At 44.3% G+C, this 24,698-nt stretch overlaps 1 protein-coding gene across 1 annotated transcript; it reads left to right on the top strand.

The window, feature by feature from the left end:
* The first annotated feature begins 2,697 nt into the window (after positions 1-2,697).
* BFSP1 (beaded filament structural protein 1) lies at positions 2,698-24,289 on the top strand. The gene is made up of 8 exons (XM_009476177.2): positions 2,698-3,309; positions 10,859-10,919; positions 15,211-15,306; positions 16,152-16,244; positions 16,903-17,010; positions 19,402-19,622; positions 21,019-21,104; positions 23,082-24,289. Exons 1-8 carry the CDS (start codon positions 2,939-2,941, stop codon positions 24,029-24,031), a joined length of 1,986 nt encoding a protein of 661 aa, XP_009474452.1. The 5' UTR covers positions 2,698-2,938; the 3' UTR covers positions 24,032-24,289.
* Positions 24,290-24,698: the final 409 nt, after the last annotated feature.

The following is a 24,698-nucleotide window of genomic DNA, read 5'->3' as shown; positions in this document are numbered from 1 at the left end:
CCAACCTAGCAGACCACAGCTAGGGCTGGGCCTGTTCTTAGCAGAAAGATAAGGTTTCATGTGGGTTGGTGGTTTGTTTGGTTTTTTTAATTTGTTTTGATTTAGCATGAGGAATTTGTGGTGGCTTAGCTGAGCAGTAAGCAGTACAAGCAGGTTGATGGTACTGCCAAAATATACTCATATTGTGCATAAGGGATATAGCCAAGTTAGTCTGCGAAGGAGTTATAGCACTACAAACAGTTAAAGAAACAAACCACCCACTTGTACCAGGGATTTATTGAGCTGTGCAGTGGTAGGTAAACAGCCGTTCTGGGGCGACGGTGATGTATCACGTAGTGCATTTAAACTGCAAAGAGCCAGCATTCAGATTTTGTTCTCAGAAGAACAAGTCACACGTATTCTGGGGAAAAAGAGGGAAAGATACAAATTGTTTCTTTATGTTCTTTCTTGTTTATACTGCAGGCATTAGGGTAAAAAGATTGCATATTTTGTATAGAAGTGTTTTTGTATACTCACTCACTGATTTAAATCTAAAACGCTTCTAAGCAGTTTGTCAGACACTTCATTAATGGCTGTATAGATAACCTTTCAGTCTCTGAGCCATCTCTAAATAGGAAACAGCGTGCAGGATCCCTTTGTAAGAAATTCACCTTGGTGGTCCATTAGATGAGCCAAATAATTCAGTGCATAATAGGAGGAGATTGATTTTTCTGTGGTGTTTTTGATGGTCTCTGTTTGAAAAGAAGAATAACAGTTGCAGTCTAGGCCAAACTGTTTTTCCTTTTGAGCTGTCTCATTCTGGTTTGCTGCATTGGAGTGTTCACAAGCTGTCTGGAGGCCAGGGTGTCTCCTTAAGCCACCTAACTAAAAGTCAGAGCCTCCGTCACGAAACGTCACTAATACAGAGCCTGAGTTGTGTTAGCTTGGTTTGGCCCCAGTAAAGCAGTGTCTATAGCAAGTCAGCAGGGAAAAAAAACAGCCTAAGGTGAGATCTTACTGAATCAGGAATCCCACCTTAGGGAAATGCTCTAGCACGTAGAAGGACATGCTATAGCAAACCCAGGTATTCCTAATAGAAAGCATGGGATGAATTTTAATAATAAAAAATTGGCATTGACATGGTGGGTCACGAAGAGGCCTTTACAGAAATTTCCATTTTATTACCTAAGGATTTAAGGTGCATGGTCAGCATGGAGTCAGGGCTGCTTCCAACCCCAGAGAGAGGGATGGGATAGTACTCACATAGGCTATTATTGTACTGAAAGGCTATCTAAAACCTAAAAAACTCTTGCCATGGAAATACACCGCCCACAATCCAGCAGAATCTACTTTCTGATCTCTTCTGGAAGACTAACTTTGTAAAAAGCTCAGCTACATTGTTTGGCTGGGCAGGCTTGTCCAGCCAAAGAGCTGCAAATGCCAATGTGTTTGTGCAGCACGGAAAGCAGTGGTTTCACGTCCACTGCTATATAAAGATTCCAAACATTTCTAAAAAATCTACCCATTTTGCTATTTATGTAGTTCAGAGGCTGTGTGTGGAGCTGCACAATGCGTGTGCAAAGCCTACTTCGATTTTCTGAAAGATTATTTGATCTTTCCACGTTGTACTTCCAAGTAATCTGTAGTAGAATAGGAAAGATGCAGAAAACTTCTAATGAACTTTTTTTTTTTCCTTTTGATTCAAATTTGATAATGCAGAACCCAAACTTCAGAGTCACCTGAGCACCCAGCTTCTTTCTTCGCCTCTGCACTTGCCGTCAGTGAGGCCACTCTCTGTTAAGGTTCCAATATGTGCGATTTAAATATTCATATAAGATGTGTCCATTAAAAAATGAAAGAGAGACTTTTACGTAAATGAATTATTAACAGAGATCTCAACGTTGGTGTTGGGCTCTTCGGCTGGACAAGTAGATGTGCCAAGAAACAGGATTTTGTTTTTGATTTTGGAAACAGGCCAAGGCCCAAAAAACAGGATTTTGCAAAGGGAAAGACAAAAGAAAAGTGCTAGAGGAAAGGCATCCATTATTTCCAGAGAAATTAAAGCCTCTCAGGGAATGGCAGCACATGAGACTACGTTATGGTGGGAGTAAAGGGAAGGAAGGAAGGAAGGATGGTGGCTCCCCATGGGATAATATGGTATGTCCAAGTCACGAGGGGATATGGTACTTGGCTATCCCCAAGGAAACTGGCCTCCCAACATGTTATGCATGGAGCTTTTAGTACTACTGCTGCTCTGTACTACTGCTGCTCTGATGCCTCTCATGCCAGGTAGAAATAACATGCAGGAAAGGCTGACATGAAGAAGCATGAAGTGAGAACCAAATGGCCAAATCTTGTCCTTGGAGCAGGAGTCACATTGACTTTTATACACCATCCCATCATCCTGAACAATTGCAAAACTGTCAAATGATAAAAATCAAGCACTGCGATCCACTCACACCAAAATCCTGGCTCAGCAGAAGGCCTCTGCGCACAGCCCTGGGGACACCACCATGGGACAAAGCTCTCCCCCCAGCACAGCCACGAAAGGCTTTGAGCTCAGCCTCCGAAATTGCAAAGCGCTCGTTTTGTTGTCCGTGGATAACGCTTTAATCCACCGAGCGAAAGCTAGACGTTGCTCTCTTTTATTCTGGCTGTACACAACTGCAACGTTCAAAAAGAAAAGCCCCTCGCCCCCCCCCATACCCGCTGCTCCTCCAAACTGCTGACACCCGGACGGGCAGCCCCAAGGCGGGGCCATTGGGATTTATTTAGTTCACTGCTGCAGATGATGCCTTTAGTGCCACAAACAGCCCTGGAGACAAGTCCTAATCATCTGGGGGGGTGATTATGTTCAGTTCTTCCTCCCCAAACCACCCAGACATAATTCAGATCCAAACTGGAGAGACAGGCAGGCACGCAAGAGGGGACCCCAGCACCGCACAGCCCTCCCGAAGCCATGTACAGGAGCAGCTTCCTTCGCGAGGTGCGCAAGGAGAAGTATGAGCGGTCGGATGCCTACGATGAGCTGCGAGGCTCCCCCGAATTTGACAGTTTGGCCCAAGCCCGGGGCCTGGAGAACCTGCAGGAGCTCAACGAGCGTTTCGCCAGCTACATCAACCGGGCGCGTGTGCTGGAGCAGCGCAACACCATCCTGCGCAAGCAGCTGGAGACCTTCCAGCGCATGGACGAACTGGTCGGCTTGGACGAAGCCTTCGCCGGGCAGATTGAGTTCAACCGCCAGCGAATGCGGGAGCTGGCGTCTGACCGAGCCAAGTTGGAGCGGGAAGAGAAGGACGCCCAGCGCATGCTCGATGAGTACCGCAACAAGTAAGGCTTGCGAACGGATGAAGATAGGTGGTATCGTTTCCGTAGTTAATCTTTGTAGTATGGGTTTGGTGGTTGGGCACAACTGCTTCTCGTGCATGGGTGATGCCTCTCCGTGTGTATCAGACTTGTAGCCAGGGATGGTACGTAAGCCCATGGTGAAAAGCAAGGTGCCAGGACTTGGGGAGCTCCAGCTCTGCTTTTCGTGGTCTCACTGCTACTAGATGGGTAATTGCCTTCTCCCTTCCATGGCAGCAGGTCCTCGCCGTGGCACGTGTCGGTTGCTGTTGCTCATTTGCTATAGGAGGATTGTGCTCTGAGCTGCAAAGAGGGAATAACCCAATTAAAAAACAAATGGCTCAAAGCAAGTCTTGTGTCTGAGCCATACAGAGTTACGCGACCCCAAACATCTCCTGAAATGTGTGGGACATCTCTGAGAAACTCTTACTTATAGGCATTGTGAGGCACCTGGGCCAGTCTGTGCCAGCCACCACAGATGTGGGGTGAAAAGGAAGTAAATAAATTTTTTCCTGTTATATGAAATTTGCCTAGTTACCCTCCTCTTCTTCCTTGCATCCTGCTATTTTTATCTTATGCTACTAAAGCAATAGCTGTAAGAACAGGTTTCCCCTAACTTTTACCTTTCTTTAATTTCAGTGGCACCATAAATCAAAGAGCAGGAGCCTTGGGGGCTGAGGCATATGAGTGCCTCCAGACGCATGTGGTCCCTTCCCTTCAGCAACAGGCAGTTTTGGCCGTGTTGCTTAATTAATTACACAACGAGACTTGGTGAGCATTGCTCATAAAAGGACTGCTCACAGGAGAGAAGGGTCTTGGCTTCCTCTTACTTATGAGTCAGGTTTTTTTCCCCCCTAAATGTCTGGCTGGCTAGTACACCCAGGAAAATTTGGCGGCAGCATGGAGGCTGAAGAGGAGCTTTTCATTCTCTTCCCCACCAAAGGGTGAGGCGTGAACTCCATGTAACATGCTTTAGCTTAGAAACACTTTTCACTGACAGTGATGGGAAGGAGAAAAACAAAATGTTTTCAGCAAACACAGTCTTGGTATAAGTGCAGCCACTCCTGGGCAATGCTCACCACGCTCACCAGAAACATTTTAAATAAGGCAGAAGGTGAATCACCTGGAGCGCTGTCTTGCTACTGCAGAAGTACAAGTCCCTCAAGATTTCATCCCTTGTCTCCATCACAGACTTTTTGTCCAACCATGCCCAAACGACGTGATTTTTCTGTCTGATCCTCTACTGATTTTCCCCTTCTCTGGACTAGTAAGTGTAAGACTGATAACATTTTCCTTTTCTGTCTCTGATCATTTTTCAGCTGGAAAGAGCTAGAAAACATATGCGCAATAATTGATGTCTAGGCCATCTGTGTCTTTAGGCCACGGCCTGATGACGTATCGCTATCAGCAGCCGTACGGTCCTAATGCACCCTCATCCTGCCCTCCCCAGCCTTGCACGCTGCTCGGCACACACCGCCTGATCTGCCCTGCTGCCACAGATATTCCTGGGGCCACCCTGAGATTTGAATCAAGAAAATGAGCTGGCAAAAAAAAGTTAAAAAATAATATCTCCAACCCAGTTCAGCAGGCTGCCACACAAACAGCCCGTGGGGGCTGTGAGCTATGGCACAGCTATAGAAATGCCAAGCCCTGATCTCTCTTTCTCATCTGACAGCAGAAAATAACCCATCCAGATGCACTGAGACTTAATGCTGGAAACGGTCAGATGTCCATGATGCCCTGACTCAGTGCCAGTGAGTAATAAGCACCTGATTAGGCAGTTTTGTATTCCAGTATTTAGGAGCAGGAAATTCAGCTATGAGCCAATGCTATAATTCAGCTGTTGACTTTGATACTTGTTCATATGTTTTTATTACACAGTATCCGGGAGATTTTTACTAAAGTCGGTACTTAAATGTCTAGCTGCATATTAGTTAAAAATATATGCAAACTGTATAGAAATATGTAGCGCTATGGTATAGCTGGGCAAAAACGCATTAGCTCTGTGTGGAGTATTTCAGGCAGGGGAAGAGCCAGTGCAGTGAAATACACAACTTTGATTTCAGCAACTTGCAAGAAACATTGGCAAGAAAAAAAACAGAAGAACTGGTAAGAAAAAATTAGTTTGTACTGGCAACCTTTTAATGGATTTCTGTGTCCACCTGAGCAGTTTGTGGATTAACTGCCTGTATAATTCCTCAGCAGCAGGATTAGCTATCTGACACAAAGATAATTTACTTTTTATTAGAGGTGCTTTATGCAAACTGTAAATAGGTGGGAAAGAATACAGGACACTGAAAATCCTGGGGGGGAAACACCCAGAGAAGGGGGCTGTGCTTCTTGAAAGTGAGATTTAGGACCTGTTATAGGGGTAGTTAGTGACTTCTTAGAAAAAATGGATGGTGCCTTGTCATACAATCCTGCGATCTTCACTCAGCAACCATAAACCAAAGTAAAAAGGAAACTTTGACTATATCCAAGCCAACAATGTTGCAATTTGAAAATTAAAGATACACAGGACCATTACAGTGGAAGAGCAGTGGCTGCTTTTTAACCAGATTGGTGTCAGTTTACATCAAGAAGTGATTTTTGAGTTTCTTTTTTTCTCTTGGGAGCTGCCAAATTTGACCTGAAGACAGACATGAAAGTTTCTTCAGAGTCTGAAAAAAATTGGCTGGGTTTGGAGTTGCAGGTGTTAAAACAAGGCCAGTGCTCTGACACGGTGTACTCTGCCTTTTCACCCTGTTTCTAGCTCAAAGCCATCCTGATGGCTGTGATTTCAGCTACTTAAAGTTATACATAAAGGTCTCTCAACAAAATATGGGAGGAATAATCTTCTGTGCTGTGTTAGGGCCTTGCCATGCTACTGAAACCAGGGGTATTCCTGTGCTGAAGGCCTGCTCTCCTACCTGGGGCTGCGCTCAGGTGGCAGCAGGCCGTGTTCTCGCTGGCAACGTATGGGTTTCTTGCTTCAGTTTGAAACATAAAGCATCGACTTTTGGCAGACTGGGATTAACAAAGTTTCTTTGAGTGGAGCATTGTGTACCAATTAATTGACAAATGCCTGTGTCCTTCGCTAATGCAACAAACTTTAGCCTTTACAAGCCATTCTTTTACTCACATTCACGATTTGGGAAATAGATTTATATCTGTAAGTAAACCTTTTAAAGCTACGTTTATATAAATAGACCTTTTAAAGCTACATTTAAACACAGTAGGGCCTAGGACTACCAGGTCTGTACAATTAAATGTGCATGAACCATTGAAAAGTTGATCTTATGTTAAAATTTATTTTGAAATCCTCTATAGCCACATTCATAGCTTTTCACATTAACATGAATAATTCAGACTCTGTACCAGTGGCGAATTCTTTCTCTTGAAGTTGCAAAAAAAAGCATCACTAGGAATTGTTTGGATGCATCTCATAAAAAGACTAATTATGCTAATTTTACTGAGCATCATTATTATAGCAATGTTGCATCTGGCTGTGGGAAAGGACTGTATTTCTCTCTCCATGATATTAGGAAAGATGCTGAAACCCAGATTTTAGCACCCTTGACTGAACAGGATTAATTAACTTCAGAAATGAAAAGTCTTGCTAATCGATCGTTCCATTTAAAATTCATTCACTGCTGATCTTGTGGGTTTTGCATGCCGTATGAGTCCCTGGAAGTCGCTAGACACAGAAATTGGCACTGTGTTCGCCAAGCTGCGCTGCGTGGTGATGCTCAGATGAGCTGACATCCTTCGGGGCTGCAGTGGAGACCCAACACCCGTGAGAGAAAACAAAAACAAGTAGGAAAACATGATAGCTGGGATATGGGGAGCAGCAGGGACTCCGTAGCCGGTGACCATCAGCAAAGCCATTTTCAAGCCCCGTCTGCGGGGGTTGTCTCTGTGCTGCTGCTGCTGCTTCTCTGGTGATAGGGAGAGCTTTATCCTGCTGCGGCTGCGGGTGAGGAGGTCCTGCCTGCCCTCCACTGCCTCCTCAGACCACCAAAATCTTGTTCCATGGCTGTCAGCTGCTTGATAGCAGCTTCTTGATAATGCATATAGCAATCTGTTCATAAATCAGCAGAGCAGAGCCCTCGCGGGGCTCGTCCTAGCTTTCACAGTATAAAATACAAGCATTATTGGCCTGTCCATCATCCCTGCAGGACGAGCATTTTGTAGTTTTTGCTCTCTTTGGCACCCAAATTACTGCAGCCTCTATTGAGGAAAAGGCTAGCGAAGCGCCTCAGGGAAACTGAAAAGGAGAAAAGTCGTAGAAAAGTTTAGCCTCGACTTCTGGCTAAGAGGTTCCATGTATTGCTGGAAGAGTTCAGTAGGGTTTCAATAGAGAGGCAGCATTTCTCTTTATATTGAAAGCACAGGCTCGACACCAAATTGAGTATCTGGCATTGAGCATCACGAGGATGTATTGTGACTGTTTCCTCTTTGGAGGGCAGCCAGCCCTTGCACTGCAGCAGAGGCAGGGTCCGAATCAGAAGGGACTTGCCCTGGCCCCATCTTTTAAGAGCAAGCACAGCCTGTCTGTCAGCTGGGGACGGGAAAAGAGACTTACAGTGCTGCTGGAGCCATGCTTCCCAGGTGGAGAAACAAGGCTAGCAGTGGGCTTCCCTCCTGCATGCCCGATGCTCTCACCAGGCCAGTGCCCTGAGCTGTAGGGGGGCTCAAGGGGCTTAACAAATACCTGTAAATCTGTTAGTGCCCCAGCAGACAGCTGCTAACCTAAAAGAGGTGAGATCATGGGAACCTTTAAAGCTCTTACCTGCCTTTGTTTGAGCCTGGCAGCCCCCTCCACTCCATTTCTTTTCCCCTATGCAAAAACCAATTAATACTCTCTTTTTCTAAACAGTCCAAAAAGTTTTGTTGCACCCCTAAAGCTACTTGACTAGATGAGAAGGTTGTTGTTTTTTTTTTTTTAAATGAAGCAAATGAACCTCATGGTTCTTAAGGTCCAGGAAAGGTTGACCAGAAACCATCTAAGAAAACCATGTCCCCTTTAAACATGTAGATGTGGTGCTGAGGGACATGGTTTAGTGGTGGACTTGGCAGTGCTAGGTTAATGGTTGGACTTGATGACCTTAAAGGTCTTTTCCAACCTAAATGATTCTATGATTCTCTGTCCAGCTAATTATTTGAACATTGAAATCAGGTTTGAAGCATAACAGGGCTGCAATTTGTCAGCTATTGCACTTACATAGATAGATTTCAGCAGGCACACAGGCATCGTGAAGTCTCTGAAGCATTTCTAAGAGATACTTATCCCTTTTGCACTGAGCTTCTGGAGTAGATTGACCATCACTTAAAAGCAATCCTCTTTCAAAGGATAATCAGACAATACTAATTCTCTCAAGGCTGCCAGGTGGATTTATGGCTGTGCGACACAGCAGGTATTTGAGTTATCTGAGAGTGAAGGAAAATGTAGCTGAATATTTCAGTCATTGAAAGAATTTTTGAGTGAGGATCTAGCAATTTGGCAGATTTGAGCAGGTCTGAATGACATTAGGGCTGAGATTCAGACTCTGACTCTATTGGATGGTTGTATATTACTTATTATAATATTGTATAAATCCAGCCTTTTATTGTAGCTGTATGTTTGATTTCACAAGCTGCCACAATCTGCTTCACTCTTGCTCAGTTGCAGAAAGTATCTAAATTAACAAAGTGTTTATTGTCAACAAAAATTTTATAAGATAGGTAGAAAATTGGTTGGAGGTGAGCTACTTAATAAATAACAGAAACAAAGGCAGTCTCACTTTTGAAGCGGAATATTCTTGGTTGTATCCTTGGAAGTGAACCCTGTGTTATTACCATTTGGCAAAAAGACTTTGGTTTAGTTTTGTCAGAAAACAGCACTTCAGCTGAGGAGGTCCAGCAATTTGTAGGAGCGATAATGAAATAAAAGCTCATAATTTTCACTTGTTTCTTTACTGTTCGTGGTAAGAATTGAAAACAGACCAGTGACCAGCCCTGCTAATATTATGGGATTTCACAAGGAGGGAAAGTTGGGGAACCAGAGCACCAGTATGAGTCCATTTCTTTGTTCTGCCAAGTTCTTCCTTTGTGGTCCTGGTCAGTTCACAAGTGACCTCATCCCTTCAGCTTTCCAAGGCATGTTGAAAGAGATGAGAATAACGTTGGCTTGTTCATCCGTTAGGAGATAAAAAGAAAGAAGTGAGGTTGACATGACCATTATAACTTGATCCTTGATGTGTTCAGTCCAGGAACTGACAAGTTCCCTGTTGACTGGAGCAAGTCCCTTAGATGCCACCAGCATATCTGGGCTGAATCGATGATTTCAGAAGACAGGAGAGGGTTTATGTTAAATTTTGAATTACAGCCATGTTCGTACTTGTGTTGATGCCATTGCTTGTACTGCAAGTGAAGGACATTCACCACCAGAGTTGATTGTCACCAACCATGAGGGTTTCTTGTAGAAAGTAAGAAAATGACAGCTTTTTATTTCTCTGTATCTCTGTTATTTTGGGGAAAGCAAAGGGATAAACAGGAATAGACTGTATTTATGTACTTTGGCACTGGCAACAGATGGAGTTTGATGAGCTAGTTGTTCAGTACTGATGGCAAAGTCTCATTGCCTTGTACTATAAAATGCTTCTGTCTGTTTTATTTAATGGGGTCTCATTAAACCATAACTCCTGTTAAACATTTTATATATAGTTTATTTAGGGAAAGGAATAAACAACTATAATCAACAATTAGGAAGTTCTGTACTCTGCAGCTAAAAGGATTTCCTAGAAGATAATTCTATCTAACATACAAATACAGAGCCCTAAGTCATAAAGAATACGTGCCGTTTCCTCAAATGAAAGATAAACACAATATACATCCATTATTCACTCAGTACAGGAACATGCACGTTATGCACTTGTGGACATTTTAGAAATGCGTAAGAATAGTTGGCTAAATGCAGTCCTTGCAATCACTCACATGTGATTTTAACCAAACTGAAGTATGAATTGCTATTAAAGAGGACACAAAGCTTGATCCATCAAAGCATCCTAATACAACATTATTCATACACAATCAATATGTGGAATTGCAGCCTTTGTGTTTAATGTGTCTGTCATGAAAATGCTTATTGAACAACATCAGGTAGAATAGAAAACCAAGTACAATGTAATTAAATGCTAATGTGCCCACATAGCAAATATTCACGTAGTAACCACTGATGAATGGCTGTCACTGTAGTCCAATGCCAATCGAACAGACTTTCATTGTAAATAATCTATTCTTGGGCTTTCTATGAAAAAGTGATAGCAAATGTGTGACATTCCATTGTCTTCTGCTACGTAAATCGAGGACAGGAAGTTAGTCAATGCTGGAATTACTCTCCACATCTGGGACCAAAAAAAAAAATAATGCAAATGCATAAATAAATCTTTTGGGCCCTTTCAAGATTTGTATTCTGCTTTAGTATGAAGCATATATTGTGCACAATAGTGCGGATGACAACGCAGTTTGCAGAAGGATGAACCATTGAACTTCATCTCCTTTGTTCTATTTGCAGGTACAGAAATGAACGTGAATATCAGCAGAGGCTAAAAGCGACCCTCGAACGCCTTAATAAGGTGAGCCTGGAAAAACAGGAAAGGAAAAGTCTTTATCATTTTTTTCCTTTGGTTTCGTTTGCTATAGCAAGCTGCTTTGAAGAAGCAGTGGGAAGATAAAATGCCAGAGTAAGACATTTCTTGTCATTATGCACTGATGAAAAGTTCTCCTTCCCCTCCATTCCCCTCCCTAAGCCTTGTGCAAATGGCTGAGCCTCAGCGTGTGTGTACGCCCTGTGTAGCGCCCTGCTCTGTACAGTCCTGCTGCTGTTGGTCATGTAGCACGTGCTATCTGCAACCCACAGCCTCAGCTATGCTCAGGACTTGATTACCTTTTCAGTAAGACCAAGGACTAGGAGGTTCTACTGCGTAACACTCGTTTTACAGCATCAGCAAATGGCTCCTGCATTCAGTTTGGGACCTGGAATTGAAATAGGTGTTGTTTCTTTCACATCCAATGTGAACTTTGCAAATTCACCTTTGCTGAAGATCTGGGACATGTTTAGGTGCCTTTAATAGCTCTTGTTAACTCTTTTAACACTCTTTTTTTTGAACTCAGATGACAATTTCTCTCTGAGTGAATCAGAGTCTGCACACAGAGATAGGAAGAGCCCATTTATTAGTCATACTGTGTAGCCGATACACATATCTAAGAGTCTGGAATATGACCAGAGAAAACGTGTTTGTTGCTAAATACCTTCTTCCCCCCCTTTTTTAATACAGCTACTGTATTAAAGTTTATTTAGAACTGATATCATGGCATGAGAAAATGCTGATTGTGTCCAAGTCTTGAAGTCTGGTGGGTCTCAAAGTTCCTCAGTCCCTTGCAGGATATGGTCGACCCTTCCCAGGACAGACCCTCAGCTTCCCATTAGGTTTCCAAATAAAAGAGAAGCCACAAAACCCCCTGATTGGTTCCTTTCAAAGTGAAACATGAGGAATGTTTACATCGAGCTGCACTTTCCTGAACTAATACTATGGAAAGAGAAATAATAATAATAATGCTCAGAGAAAAGATAAAAGTTTACTGACATGTTTAGGAAGTTTACAAACCAGGTCTGTGAAACTGAGAAAGCCTGATTCATCCTCTCTGGCTACTAGCTTTCATCTGAGCGAAGAAAGTTGTATTATATCTTTCCCCAGTTCTGTTTTTCACAGTTTATCCTTTATCTTTTGTATTGCGAAACAATTACAGGTGGATTAAATAGAGATTTTTTTTATTTCCCTGCTACAAATGGCAGGAGCTGTTCTGCTTGAGCACTGTCATATCAATGATATGCATATTTTATATTAAAAAGAAATGTGAGTTTTAGCATTTCTGTCTTTAATGAGCTCTAGATATCTTGCATTAGTGCTATTTTCCAGTGTGCTAGCAGGGCTCTTGGACACCCTGCGAGCTCTTAAAAATACTTGTGGAGGCAAATATTTTGTAAGAGGTAGCTGGAACTGGTGGGTCCATCTTCACGGTTCCTCTCAGCCAATCTGTGGCTAAAGAAAAGTGGGTTGATTTGACAACCCCAGGCACAGCTGACAAGATCGTGAGCCACGGGAGGTGTTTCTATCTCAGGCTGCGTCTGGGCTGGCCCTGTTGCAGCAGCTCCTTGTATTGGGGCACCAAATGCTGGAGGGAACACAGCTGATTTTCCGTACAGTGCCCAAGACGTAGCCTGAAACCTGCACATGCAGATGTAAGCTCGTGCCTTTTCCGACAGATGGAGAATCAGTTTGGAAAATCAGCAAACAGTGGTTTTGGTGAGATCTAAGGGATTTCTTTTCCACAGTAAATGAAAATGCTGCTTAATCACATGGATCAACTTTCTAGAATCAGCACCTAAAGCAGAATGGTTTTTTGGCAGTTGAGTCAATAGCAAATACTGCAAAGTTCAGAAGAAAATGTGTAGGCACTGCACTGTTCTGATACGCAGCATCAATGCAGCTGGTCTATCTGAAAGCAGGGAATAAAAGCAGAAGTATTTCTCCCCTTTGAAGGAACGTTTGGAAAGCTGAATGGTGCTTTTGCTTATTACACGCAGAAATATTTGCTTATCAGTATTATCTAGGGGCCTGGGGGCTTTTTTTGGCTCCCCCCTAAACCTCCCAACATGGCCATTGTCCTGCTGATCTTCCTCTCAATAGGAAGGCAGAGGAGTGCAGAAAAGCAGCGGGAATTCCTGATGACTGGCTCCGAATGTGCTGGTCTGGATGTGTCTGAATGAGCCGCTGTCTCACAAAGCAGAGAGACCACTGGAGAGGTCTCTGGCTGGGAGGCTCAGCAGCATAATGAGACAGCTAACATCTACACATTTTTGGAATAGCGCATGCTGTGCACGTGCAAAAAGAAAAATCCCCTTCTACCAGTCATATGCTGTACTCATAGATTTCAGTCTTTTATTTGCAACCCGTGATCCACTCACTGAGATATTTATAGCCGGTAATGGCACGTAGGTAATTTTAAAGGGACACCTTTTTTTGTTTGTTTGTTTTTTAAATCTCCTGCTCTTAGAAGTGACATCTCGTATTTTGGTAAGATGTCCTAGAGCTCAGTAGAGCTCTTCCAGCTGTAAAGCTGACTGTAAAGTCAGGACTTATATCCACCATTTTTGAATCACATGAACTGTGTGGTTGTTTCCAGTTAGGTCTCCTGTGAAGTACACCAAAGTTTTCTGAGAAATAACAATTGTAGCACCTTTGAGACTATGATGAGTGATACGGGTAGTGAAATTCAGATTTCTTGTTCTGTTCTTACCTATGGCATTGAGGTGCCACACATATATATATATATATATATATATATATATATATGAATCAAAAAGTTATAAAATACCTGGAACTAAATGAGTAGTTGAAATACTGCTATAGCAGAGGGAAAACAGAGCCATGGAACACCCCAAATCCTATCAAATGCAATGCTCAACCAACTTGTCAAAAACAACAAAAAAGGCATGTTTCCATCTTTTATCATGTCTTTTGTGCTAGAAAAAGTCCTGCTGAAAACAGAGGTACTTGTAAGCTTATAACTATTTCCCTTAGCAAACCAAAAGTGTGAGTGAACCAGTTGAAACTCCTGTCTTATATTTTTTTGTACGAGAGCTTTCATGCTCAGTTGAGTGTTACTCTCAATGGAATGATTATATCAGGATTCCCTGACAAAGACTGTGAAACTGCAGAGCGTTTGTTGTTGCCTTCAGTGGGGACAGGGTGCCACTCAAGATCTGGAGATCACACCTGTAAACAGGTCTATATTTTAATAGATTTTAACACTTGAAAGGTTACTTGTGTCTTTTATAAATATGGCTTAATTTCTGACAGCGGTTTAGCCAGACTTCAGAGCCAAAAAGAGATGAATGAGGAAGAGGAAGGACCTGCTGGTCTGTGGCATAGGCCAGGGGTAGGGACTGTGGCTTCTAATAGGAGAGCTACGAGACATCCAACATCAACGGGTGATAGACTCAAAGCAGAGATACTTCTTGACACAGTTCAGTGGTAGCACACCTCACTTGTTTTATCAATATAAAATTGTTTTATATTCACGGCCTTGTATTAAATAACAGAAGATGGGAAAAATCTAAATTAGACTTTTGGGCAGAAATGGAGATTTCACTGGATTTAAATACCAGCGCCACTCATACCTATGTACTTTGAGATCATGATTGCTAGTTATATGCCTTGTCCTCTGAATTAATTGGACTTTATGAACTTTCTTCCTCACAAACCCCAATATTAGAAAATTCTGCAGCAAACTGACTTTTTCTGGACTTGCTCATCTGTCATTTTTATTTCCAGAAATGACTCCAAACCTGACAAACATTTGTGATATTTGAGAACACACTAAAGGGACTGAAAATAATTTGGACCGTCATTTTTTTTTTTAATAAGGGATTCTTTACTGGGGATATTAAAAAGGTTTCAGGATACTTCAGGTCTTGTCATAAAGCCTAGAGAAATCAACGTCTGTTGATGTCATTTGTTTAAGATTCATGCAGCATTGCAAGCTTTTAACGTCAAAGACTGGTATTTCATAGCGTCTATTACTTGGCTCCCAGCGTTCATAAAGCATATGGTGAACATATTTTGACAGTGCCAGTGCCAAACTGTATCATAAATTATATTTGTGCTGAAAAGTAGCATGTATAATAGGAGAACACGATGAATAAAGTGCCTAGTGTTTGTTGCTTTTATATTACTTTTGTTTCTCCCAGTGGGCAATAATTCTCCACGCATGTACAACAACTCACGGTATGGCTAAGTGGCTGCTGTGGTTTTGGCACTCCAGTTGTATGTACTGACCGTACCACGTCTCTCTGCATTGCAGGAAGCTGATGAAGCACTGCTGTGCAACCTGGAGCTGCAGATCGAGTCCCAATTCCTGCAGGATGACATTAATGCCACAAAGGACAGATACAAGAAGGTAATAGGCTGAATTTGCCATCTTCTTTAGATCTTTCTCCTAGAGATGCGTGTGAAGCATAGCTCTTCCCCATGATCTGTTCCAGTGGGAAATTAAAGTAAGTCCCGTTTGTGTTTTGGTGGGTAAACTGTATTTTCAGCGGGCACAACAGCTGCAGTGTGGAGGTCAAGCCCAATGGCTGGATGGCTGCAAGCATCTGAATTGACTCCCTCAGGGTCCAATGTCTACACCTGTAGCGATGTCTTGAATATGTTGACCTGTTACCATGATTCAGCCCAATGTACTGGTCAAGCTGTCTTCTGTTTCATGCTAAGAAGCTATTGCTTTCATCAGAGGGGCTTTCCCAATTTTCTAGGCCAGAGCATTCCAGTTAATCAGCAGAAATAAGCCTGTGGCCATATGATTACACTGCAGCCGACTAACACATGCAGCCCCCTTCTCCTTCCTGGGAGAGCTGTGAGGCTTGGCATCGGGCCACTGTCCCATCTTGGCTGCTTTTGAAAGAAGCAGCTCACTTTTTTGGACGACATGCAAAGGTATTTGTGGTCCTCATTTTGAAAATCTCCCGTGAAGTCAGAAATCACGGAATCTTAAATTAAGACTGTGAACTATATTGTCACTTAGCCAAATGCCTGCAATGTACCCTCAGCGTGATGAAACTGTTAGCTCACATGCATTCAAACTCAGGTCTAAAACCACATTCCAAGACCAAGTCTGAACATGAACATGACTTTTATATGCTGAAAGAAGTAAATATCTAGGAATAAGCCCCAGAAGTGGAGCATATTGAAGGGCACATCTCGCCATGGCATTTTCTGATGAAAATGTTTTTTACTTCACCACAGAACCTTATGGAAATCCAGACCTATGTCAATGTTTTGCAGCAGATCATCCAGACAACTCCCCGCGTGTCCCCGATAACCACTGGCATATGTGAGGTAGGTATTGCTGTCGGTAAATACATGCTGTTCTAAGTAAGAAAGAGTCAATGTTTATTCCTAAAGCATCCCAGATCCTCTAACTCCCACTCCAATGTTAGACGAAAACGGCAACAACTGTGCCTAAGTGCTGAATATGAGAGAAAAAACTAATTGTAGCTTTGGAAATATGTATTAGCCCCCAAAATGGCTAGTTGAAAGGTAGTTGAAGTAGTTGTGCTTCCTAGCTGAGGAAGAGCTGGCAGGATATTTAAGTATTTACAGAGAGTAAATCATGTCCTGAAGGGATGAGATGTGGTGAAAATTTGTAAATCAAAATATTGGTACAGACTAAACGAAAACTTGGCAATTCCCACCAATGTGAGTGGCTATGCCAAGAACGTTTATTGGTTGGAAGAAGATATGAACAGCTACATCTACAAGGGCCTAATTTCAACGTAAGCTGTACTTCTAGTCCGGCTATCTGACATCTTTTATTCTTAAAGCCGTGCCACAAGGGTTTACTTGAGCTTCAATACCCACCTTTTTATTTATCTTTTGTAATTTTCTATTTGTCTTTACAGTTTATTTCCAGTAGTAGAATTTCTTTTGTCTCTCTTTAAAAGAGTGAAACATACTTTCCTGTACACACGTTTGTTTTTTTTTTTCTTCTGACCAGGAAAAACTGATAGCGGAGAGGAGGATCCCTGTTCTGCAGAGCCAGCTGGAAGAATACAAGAGCATCCTCTGCCAGCTACAGGCACAAAAATACAAACTGCAGACAGAGGTACTGCCATAACTAGCCATAAACACAACCATGATGCTCATGAACTGTGCTCTTTTTATGGCCACGTGGTCTTTAACAGGGTCTGGTGAACTCAGTTGCCTTGGAGATGTGTTTTCCGTTTTCCATCTTCTTCTTCAGCTGTTTCGTTCTCATTCTCTTGGTGGCCCAAATCATGAGGTTTAGATGGCCAGGGAGGGCTGTAGGTATTGTAGCCACAATGAAGCCATCTTTGCTTATCAGAGTAGCTGGTGGGAGAAGGTTTCTGTGTTGTCACTAGATTTCTGTGGGATGGAGTCAGCAGGAGGCTGTGGATGGAAATGTCACATGGGGCTTGTCTCACTTTCTTACTTACTGAGCTCAGGCTGGAAACTGGCTCCATGAAAAACGATGGGGGACCTTCAGGGCTCTGCCCAGTCCTTTTCATCAGTGCCACAACCAGTGCTGAGCTTGCTGTGAGAAGGACTGGACAGACTTGGTAATGAAAACTCAATGTCCTTTGAAACAGCTGGATTTGGCATCCTGCGTTCATCCCTGTCACTGCTAAGCAGTGCAACACCTCTCCTGTGCTTAGACACTACCAGCACCAAAACGACTTGCTTTTTGCCAATTCCCGATTTGCAGAAAGTGACTGGCCAAGACTTTCATTCATTGCTCCTGCTCATCTCCCAGCCAAACTTGCCATAAATCAACCTTCCTCCTCCAGCCAGTGTCTCTGAGCAAGCGTGCAGTGCAGGGGCAAGGGGGGCAGGAGATGGAGGAGCAGCTAAAGGCTACAGTGAATAGAAACCAGTCCTGTACAGTTGCCTGTGGCAGGTCTGCCTACACACAGTCGAATGTTTCTTAGTGGATGGGGATGGAGAATGACCACCTTATGCCCCCCAAATACAGCTTCCTTTGCGCCTCGAGTTGTCCATCCGGGCTGGGGGGAGGGATATACTGGCATAAAACACCTTTTGGTGGGATTTTGGACTCCTCTGGACAGTCAGAGTAGCAGCTCTTAACTTCCTGAGCGTAACTTCTCTCACTAGGGCACTCAGGGACAGTGCTACTCCCGGGTCTTTTCCTTGGTCTTTTCTCATGTCTGGTGCTCTGGTGGAAAGGACACATGCGCCTGGGAAGGGCAAGAATCAATATAGCGATAAGTGAGATAATGAATCAATATAGAAAAAAGGGGAGAAAATCAGCCTTCTGCTGGCAAACGGAGAGAGGCACTCTTTGGGGAATTAACCGTGCTGCTTTGAAAATCAAATCTTCATGTCCCATTTAGAAAGAGTTTATTAATTCATTCCTTCTCATGCCTTGAGATTAAAAGAGTGAAATAACTTTTTGAGTGGAGGTCGATGGCATGGTTGCTTGTGACAGCGAAGGCTGGAGCTGATGACTGAGGTGTCCTCGAGCTCCTTTGCTTTCCTCTTTCTGGACCTGATAACCGCGTTGTGGAGAGGTTATCGACCCACCTCGTGAGCACTGGGCACTAAAGGGGTCTGTGGAACCTCTTGGTCCGCTGGTACACTGCACTATAACCAAACTAATACCAAGGGACTTAGCTCCTAAATTTAGGCTCTTAAAAGGTTTTTGAAAATCTTGCCTGTAACATATAGATATAAATCAATTATTAAAGAATCCATTAGTCGGTTATTGCCCCATTAGCTTTTTGTGAGTGCGTGTCTTTAAAAGCTGTTTGAAACGGGAAAAAAAAATCCCAAGTGATAAAGTAACTATAATAAATAGCCAAAAATAGCAGAAGAAAGTGAGAGCAGAATTATGCTGCCAAATATCCCACCTGTAATTCCTGCCCCTTGTTTTTGCAAGGGACTCATCGCCACCTCCTGGTTGATGCGCACTCCAGTGACTGGCTTTGAGGCCTTACTGCACAGCAGTTATTTTTATCGCTAAAGTAAAAAAGCTGAAGAATTGAATTCAAAAGGGAAGCTTTTTATTTAAAAAAAGACCCTTCCTTAACCTTCAGTGCTTGGTCTGTGGACCGCAGAGAAGGAAGAACAGGTTTTGCCCGGGCACATCTTCCCAGTTAAGCACTTTTGTTCTCCTCTTAAGACACGGCCTGCTCTGCTGAGGCTGTCCATGGTGAGCTGCGGGTCACGCAGCGAGACATCAGCCAGCCTTGCGTGCATGGGGAAGGAGACATCACGCAGCTGCTTCCCTGGTTCATGCCGATCCCATCATGCTTATTGTGGAACAGAAGCATTGGGATAGATAAGGGGGTGGGGGGAGAGTTACTGGTTTTGAATAGCTAAACAAATGCAGCGAAACTGCCACTGCAGTGTGGCCTCGCACATCGTAATAAAATGTCTTGCCTTTAATTACCCTTGAAATATGGGGATGCTGAATGCTTCAGAGCTGCTTCTTTCACCCACCAATTTTGTTCACCAGACAACCATGCTGGAGCAAGCGATTAAAACCACCCAGGAGAGTTATGATGATGAAATTCAGCTTTACAATGAGCAGATTGAAAACCTTAGGAAGGGGATAGAGGAGGCCGAGAGGACCTTGGAGAAGTACACGACCGACTGCCGCCAGCTGGTGATCTACCAGCAGTCCCTGGAGAACGAGCTGGAACGGTACAAACGTATCATCGAGAACGAGGACAGCCGGTAAGGCTGGATTTCTGGACTCTCCCAAAGGGGCCAGTGATCTCCTTTAGCTCCTTTGAAAAACGTATGTTTAAGGGCATTTGATCCACCCAAAGCTATGACCATTTCACACCTTTCACTGGTAAATATCCAGGGACAGGAATCTAAATAGATGCAAAATCTGGTCAAGCCTCTGCCAAGGAAAGGGTCAGAGCCATTTCGAGCTTTTCCATGCAGTCTCCTTTCCATATACTGTCCTGGCATCAGTGAACAGAGGTCAGGGAGCATATGAAAGCAAACTGAACACCCTCTCCACTGCCCAGGCGTTAGTGAAGCTTGCTGGGGTGTTACAGGCAGGTTGGTCTCACAGGGCTCAGACAGGACAAATGTCCTGTAAAGCAAAACACTCTTCACAGCAGCCCCATTCTTCAAGCAAGGGGGAAAAAGAGTAGAATGTAAGAAATTTGCAGGGATTTGAGTTGTGTTTAAACCTGCGGAGGAGCACTGGCTCCCTCTAATGTCAACCATCAGCCTCACACGAGAAAAGGAGCTGGGCTTTCACAGCAGCAGCTGGTGCTGCCTGCGCAGGCAGAGCCAGACCCTGGAGCGCCCAAACCGCTGCTCTGGGTTGTCCAGAAGGTGCAGGGGAAGGACACACACTAACAGGCAATCTCACATGTGGGGAACAGATGTTTCAGCAATTTTCAGCATCTCATTTTGGACACTGTGTTCTGGTTAGGAGTATCTGATCAGGGTAATTCGCAGTGCCAAAAATCCAAATGTGCATCTCTTGCATATCTACACAGGGTATACATCCTCCCTACAGGCCAAAATATTATCTCAAATTCTAGCAGAGCAGCCTGGAAAGGCCACAGATGCAGTAACTGGTCTGCATGTAGGCCAGCTTCTCAGTTTTTATTTTTAACCCTTAATACCACTGACTCCTCAAATATTTTCCAAGGAAGACTGCTCAGTTTTCTTCTTGCCCTTCTGAAGTCAGGCATATGCAGGTAACATTGTACCAGCTACCAAATTTTGTATTTTACCAGCCAGCATGTACAGCTCTTGCTGACCTCTGGTAGGCGTGAATTGACTGTTGCCCATCCAAAATCTTCCCATCCTTTCAAAGTGCTGTGCTAAATTACAAACCTGTTGCTATGGGTTTTAATTACTGGTGTACTTTACCTAATGGAGCATCCCACGTCTTTGGCTGGTCGAAACCAGCCCCGCTCCTGCAAAGGTGCTGTGGCTGTGTTGATTTTCCCCAGACAAGAAACAGGCCCCCGTCGTTCTCTTTGACTCCTCACCACAGAGAAATACGTTTTCTTTAACCTCCATGCTTCATTTTGCGCAATTTCACTTGCTCTTGATGGAAATGAGGGGGAGAGATCTGACCGATGCGCGTCTTCTCCGGCAGGTTAAACTCTGCTATAGCAGGAACGCCAGTCACACTCTTCACGCAGATCTATAGACCTGTCCAGCCTCAAGCTTCGAGGGGAAGAGGTAAACCTGTGACATGTCTTCCCGTGTCTGTCAAGAGCAGCATTATTGTATTTTAAGCTGTTTTTTCCATTTGTCTTCCATACGAACCAGCCGTGACAGCCTGACTTGAGGCGTGCTAAGTAAATGCAACGATTTCAGCTTACCTCAGCTGGCTTTGGGACAAGCTGTCAAAGGCCAAAACCACAAGCAAAAGAGTTTCTTTGCTAATTTCTGCCATTTAGTACTTAGGCCAATCAGTAGAGCAAAGTCAGAAGGCACCTGAAGCTACAGAAAGAGCTGGGGGTTTTGTGCTGACTTGTTGCGAGTCGTTGGCCAACACTTCAGTCGCGTGCAAAGAGCATCAGGGCATGTTGAGTGCTGCAGGCAGGCAGAGGACACTTTTTCGGGCCTGTGTCCCATGGCCTGGTTTCCTCTGAATGGGGTTTCCTCCATGTTGTATGATTGCTTGTTAGAATTAGGATGCTTGTAAACCTGGTGACAAGGAAACAGCCAAGTTTAAACTAGCAAAGCTGCTTGTAACAAAGAGGGGAGTTGGTTCGTAGAAAGGTGCTGTAGGTACTAACATATGGGATGACTTACTATAGCTTAACTCCAAGGCTCGCTAGGGTTTTACTAGCAACAAACTGCCCTGAGAACAGAGAGAAACCGTCAAATGAGGTTTTCCTTTGGCGTGCAGCTGTAATTTTTCTAAAACTGCTCTGTGAACCGTAGCATTTTTATATGAAATGGGTCCATAATCCACAAGGCCAAATCCTCAGCAGCTGTAAATAACTCCTGTCCTGTGAAGTGTTGTTTTATACCCACTGAAGATTCAGCCCATCTCTATCCACACCTCTGCTTTCTACCTGCAAGGTGAGCAGGGCATTTTACGTGCATTACTGTACCTGTGACATTGCACAAAACAGGTGCCTTGGGGAAAACATATTAATACCTGTCTGTCCCTGTGTTCCCCTAATTCCCGGTGCCAACCTCTGCCTCCTCTGCTCTAGCTGTTCATGCCACGGAAATCAGTTGCCTGCCCGTGCTCCTGCTGCTGCTGCTGAGCTCTCATGGGGTCTATGGCTACTGACTGCCCAGGAGATCAGAAACACAGCCAGCGGGCAGGGCTTCCCTCTGCGCGGGCCTAGAGCTCAACGTCGGTGTTCGAGTGATGCCAAAATGTTGCTCCTCAGCACCGCGCCACTGGCTGGGCGGCTGCTTAGCTCTGGGCCTGCCGGCCGCTCGCTGCTCCCTCCTGACCCACCTCCCTGCATCTGCCCATATCCAAAAGTGCCGTGACGGGAGGTGCCGGGCTCGCTCTTAGCCCCCCTGGGACACAAAGGTGAGGAGTCCCACTGCTGAGCCCATCTTCAGAAGTGCTGGAAGAGCTGCTGATGACACTCACCTTTTCCATCCAGCCTGGACCGCTCGCCCAGCAACGCTGCATTCAGCGGGAGGGTTTTAAATAGGGCTTTGGGGTTTTCTTTCCTCCCTAAACCCTAGCAGGAGTTGTAAAAGGCAGACAAGCTGTTTCCACTTAGTCCTACTGCCAGGCCATGCTTCTAACTTTGAGCACCTGGCTTCAGTCGCTGCCTTCAGAGAGGAGGTTTCTTGTCTAGTTAACAGGGCCAAACTCTGCCACGATGCCTGGGAGGAAGGTGCTGAGCCCGACTGCAGCAGCAGGCGCTGAACGCTCCTGCTGAGCATTAAGGCAGGCCTGACAGGTGAACGTTTTGTGCAGCTGCCTCTCTTACACGCACGGTTGTCCTGTCCGCACGCTGTGTATGGCAGTGGCAACCTCAGATGCAAAATGGCGACTTGGCCGAGGGGGCCCACGCAAAAGAAGAGGCTGTTTAATGCGCTGGCAGAAGCTGTGCTCACATTTGCTGCTGCATTCAGCTCTCCACCTGCAGCACTGAGGGTGAGAGGCAGCTCTAGCATTTCCAGCGGCTGTGTTCAGCACTGTTTGTTGTTTGCTTTGTTTTGATTTTTCCCTAGATATCACCCAGGCCATGCAAGACATTGCCAGTGTAAAGCCCAGACAAAAAGCTCTGACAAAGAAAATTGCCAGGAAAAAGGAGCTGATGTCTAAAGACATAACCGACGGTCTCTCGCCTGAAAGAATGTACGAAAGAACTCTGGAAGGTTTTGACCAAGATCAGCTGGAGTTTAGGCACGAAGGCTCAGTCACATGTGAACCTGGGCAGGAAGAGTTAGAACTTGACGAAACAGAAACGGGCCCTGAGGACGTACCTGATGGAGCCCAGATAAGTAAAGCCTTCGATAAATTATGTAACATTGTGAGGGAGAAGATAAGAGTCTACAAGAGACCAGAGCCTAAACCTGATGCCTATCCCAAAGGGCGTTATGTGCTGGTAACAGGGGAGGAAGGCTATGAAGAGCCTTGCATCTTGGCCCCCTCCATCCCAGCTGTGGGAGGGATCATAGTTTCCACGAGCAACGGGAAGGTGATGAACGGTGGTGAAGTGGAGCCCATACCGGAGCTGCCAGAACCTGCTGAACCATCAGAAAAAGAGAAAGAGGCTATCTGTGAAAGGAGGGAAGAGTTTGAACTTCTTCAAGATAAACAGAAAGAGGAAGAGAGACAAGACATACTTGAATGGGGCAAAAAAACAAGAGGAAAAATCGAGCAAATCACAAAGTATCGGGAAATCTCTGAGCCTGAGAGAGTTCCTTCCCCTGGTCTGATAAGCCCAACCGAGCCAGGAGTCCTTCGAGAGGCAGAATATGATCGAGAAGATAAGCAGGCCCTTTTGTTCAGGGAAGCAGGCTTGCCCGGCTCCATGAGCTACGAGAAGGTGGAGGTGGTGGAGTCCATCGAGAAGTTTTCAGATGACAGAATTCAGACGTACGAAGAGACAGCGATGATTGTGGAGACGATGATAGAGAAGACAAGCAAGAAGAAACCAGGTGACAAAGGCTCTTAAGTGACACCCCCCCCCTTGATAGTCAACTTGTCTGGCATAGTTATTAAATGACTGTTTTTTTCCTGACCGAATGATACAGTAGTGAGATTTTTGCTGTTTGGTATGGAACAGATTGATACCTTGATGGCGATTCTGTCTGATGTAGGCTCGCCTTTGGCGCAATGACCACGAGCGCGCTCCAGGGCAACAAGTAATAGGCACCTCCTATGCAATTGATTTTCATGATTAGGACAAGTTGAAAGTAATTATTATTACAGAGCTGCCTAGCTTTCCACAGTATCGGGGACAAATTGCATATTCCTCTACTGCTCCATACATAGCTGCCGTACGATTCCCCATCTCTTCAGACAGCTGCAATTGTTAACTTGTGACATCTGGTTCATTTAATAAAAGTTTGGCCTTCTACAGAAGATACCCACTGTGGGTTTGTTTTGCGTTTACCGTTGACCGATGGTCCCTACTAGTAAACGTCAACTGACGGGGTGTGCAGGAGGTTTTCCAGGGGAAGGGCTGGATACCTGGTCAATAACCTATTCCAAATCTCTCTCATTTACAGTCTTGAAATAGAGATGAGCTCGGCAGACCTCTCTTTTTGGATTTAAAGACAAACTCTCTGTATTTGAAATAAGCTCTTACTGCCTATCTTCTCAGAATAAAACTTGAAATA

This window comes from Nipponia nippon, unplaced genomic scaffold (assembly GCF_047370975.1).
Source record: "Nipponia nippon isolate SJK-2023a ecotype South Korea unplaced genomic scaffold, ASM4737097v1 scaffold_4, whole genome shotgun sequence".
NCBI lineage: Eukaryota > Metazoa > Chordata > Aves > Pelecaniformes > Threskiornithidae > Nipponia > Nipponia nippon.
Note: the sequence above shows the minus strand (reverse complement) of the source record. Positions and strands in the feature narration are given on the sequence as shown.

Coding starts and splice junctions, on each gene's coding strand:
- BFSP1 (XM_009476177.2), top strand. CDS start 2,939: ATGTACAGGAGCAGCTTCCTTCGCGAGGTGCGCAAGGAGAAGTATGAG. Junction 16,245..16,902: donor TAACCACTGGCATATGTGAG/GTAGGTATTGCT, acceptor TCTTCTGACCAG/GAAAAACTGATAGCGGAGAG. Junction 17,011..19,401: donor AATACAAACTGCAGACAGAG/GTACTGCCATAA, acceptor TTTGTTCACCAG/ACAACCATGCTGGAGCAAGC.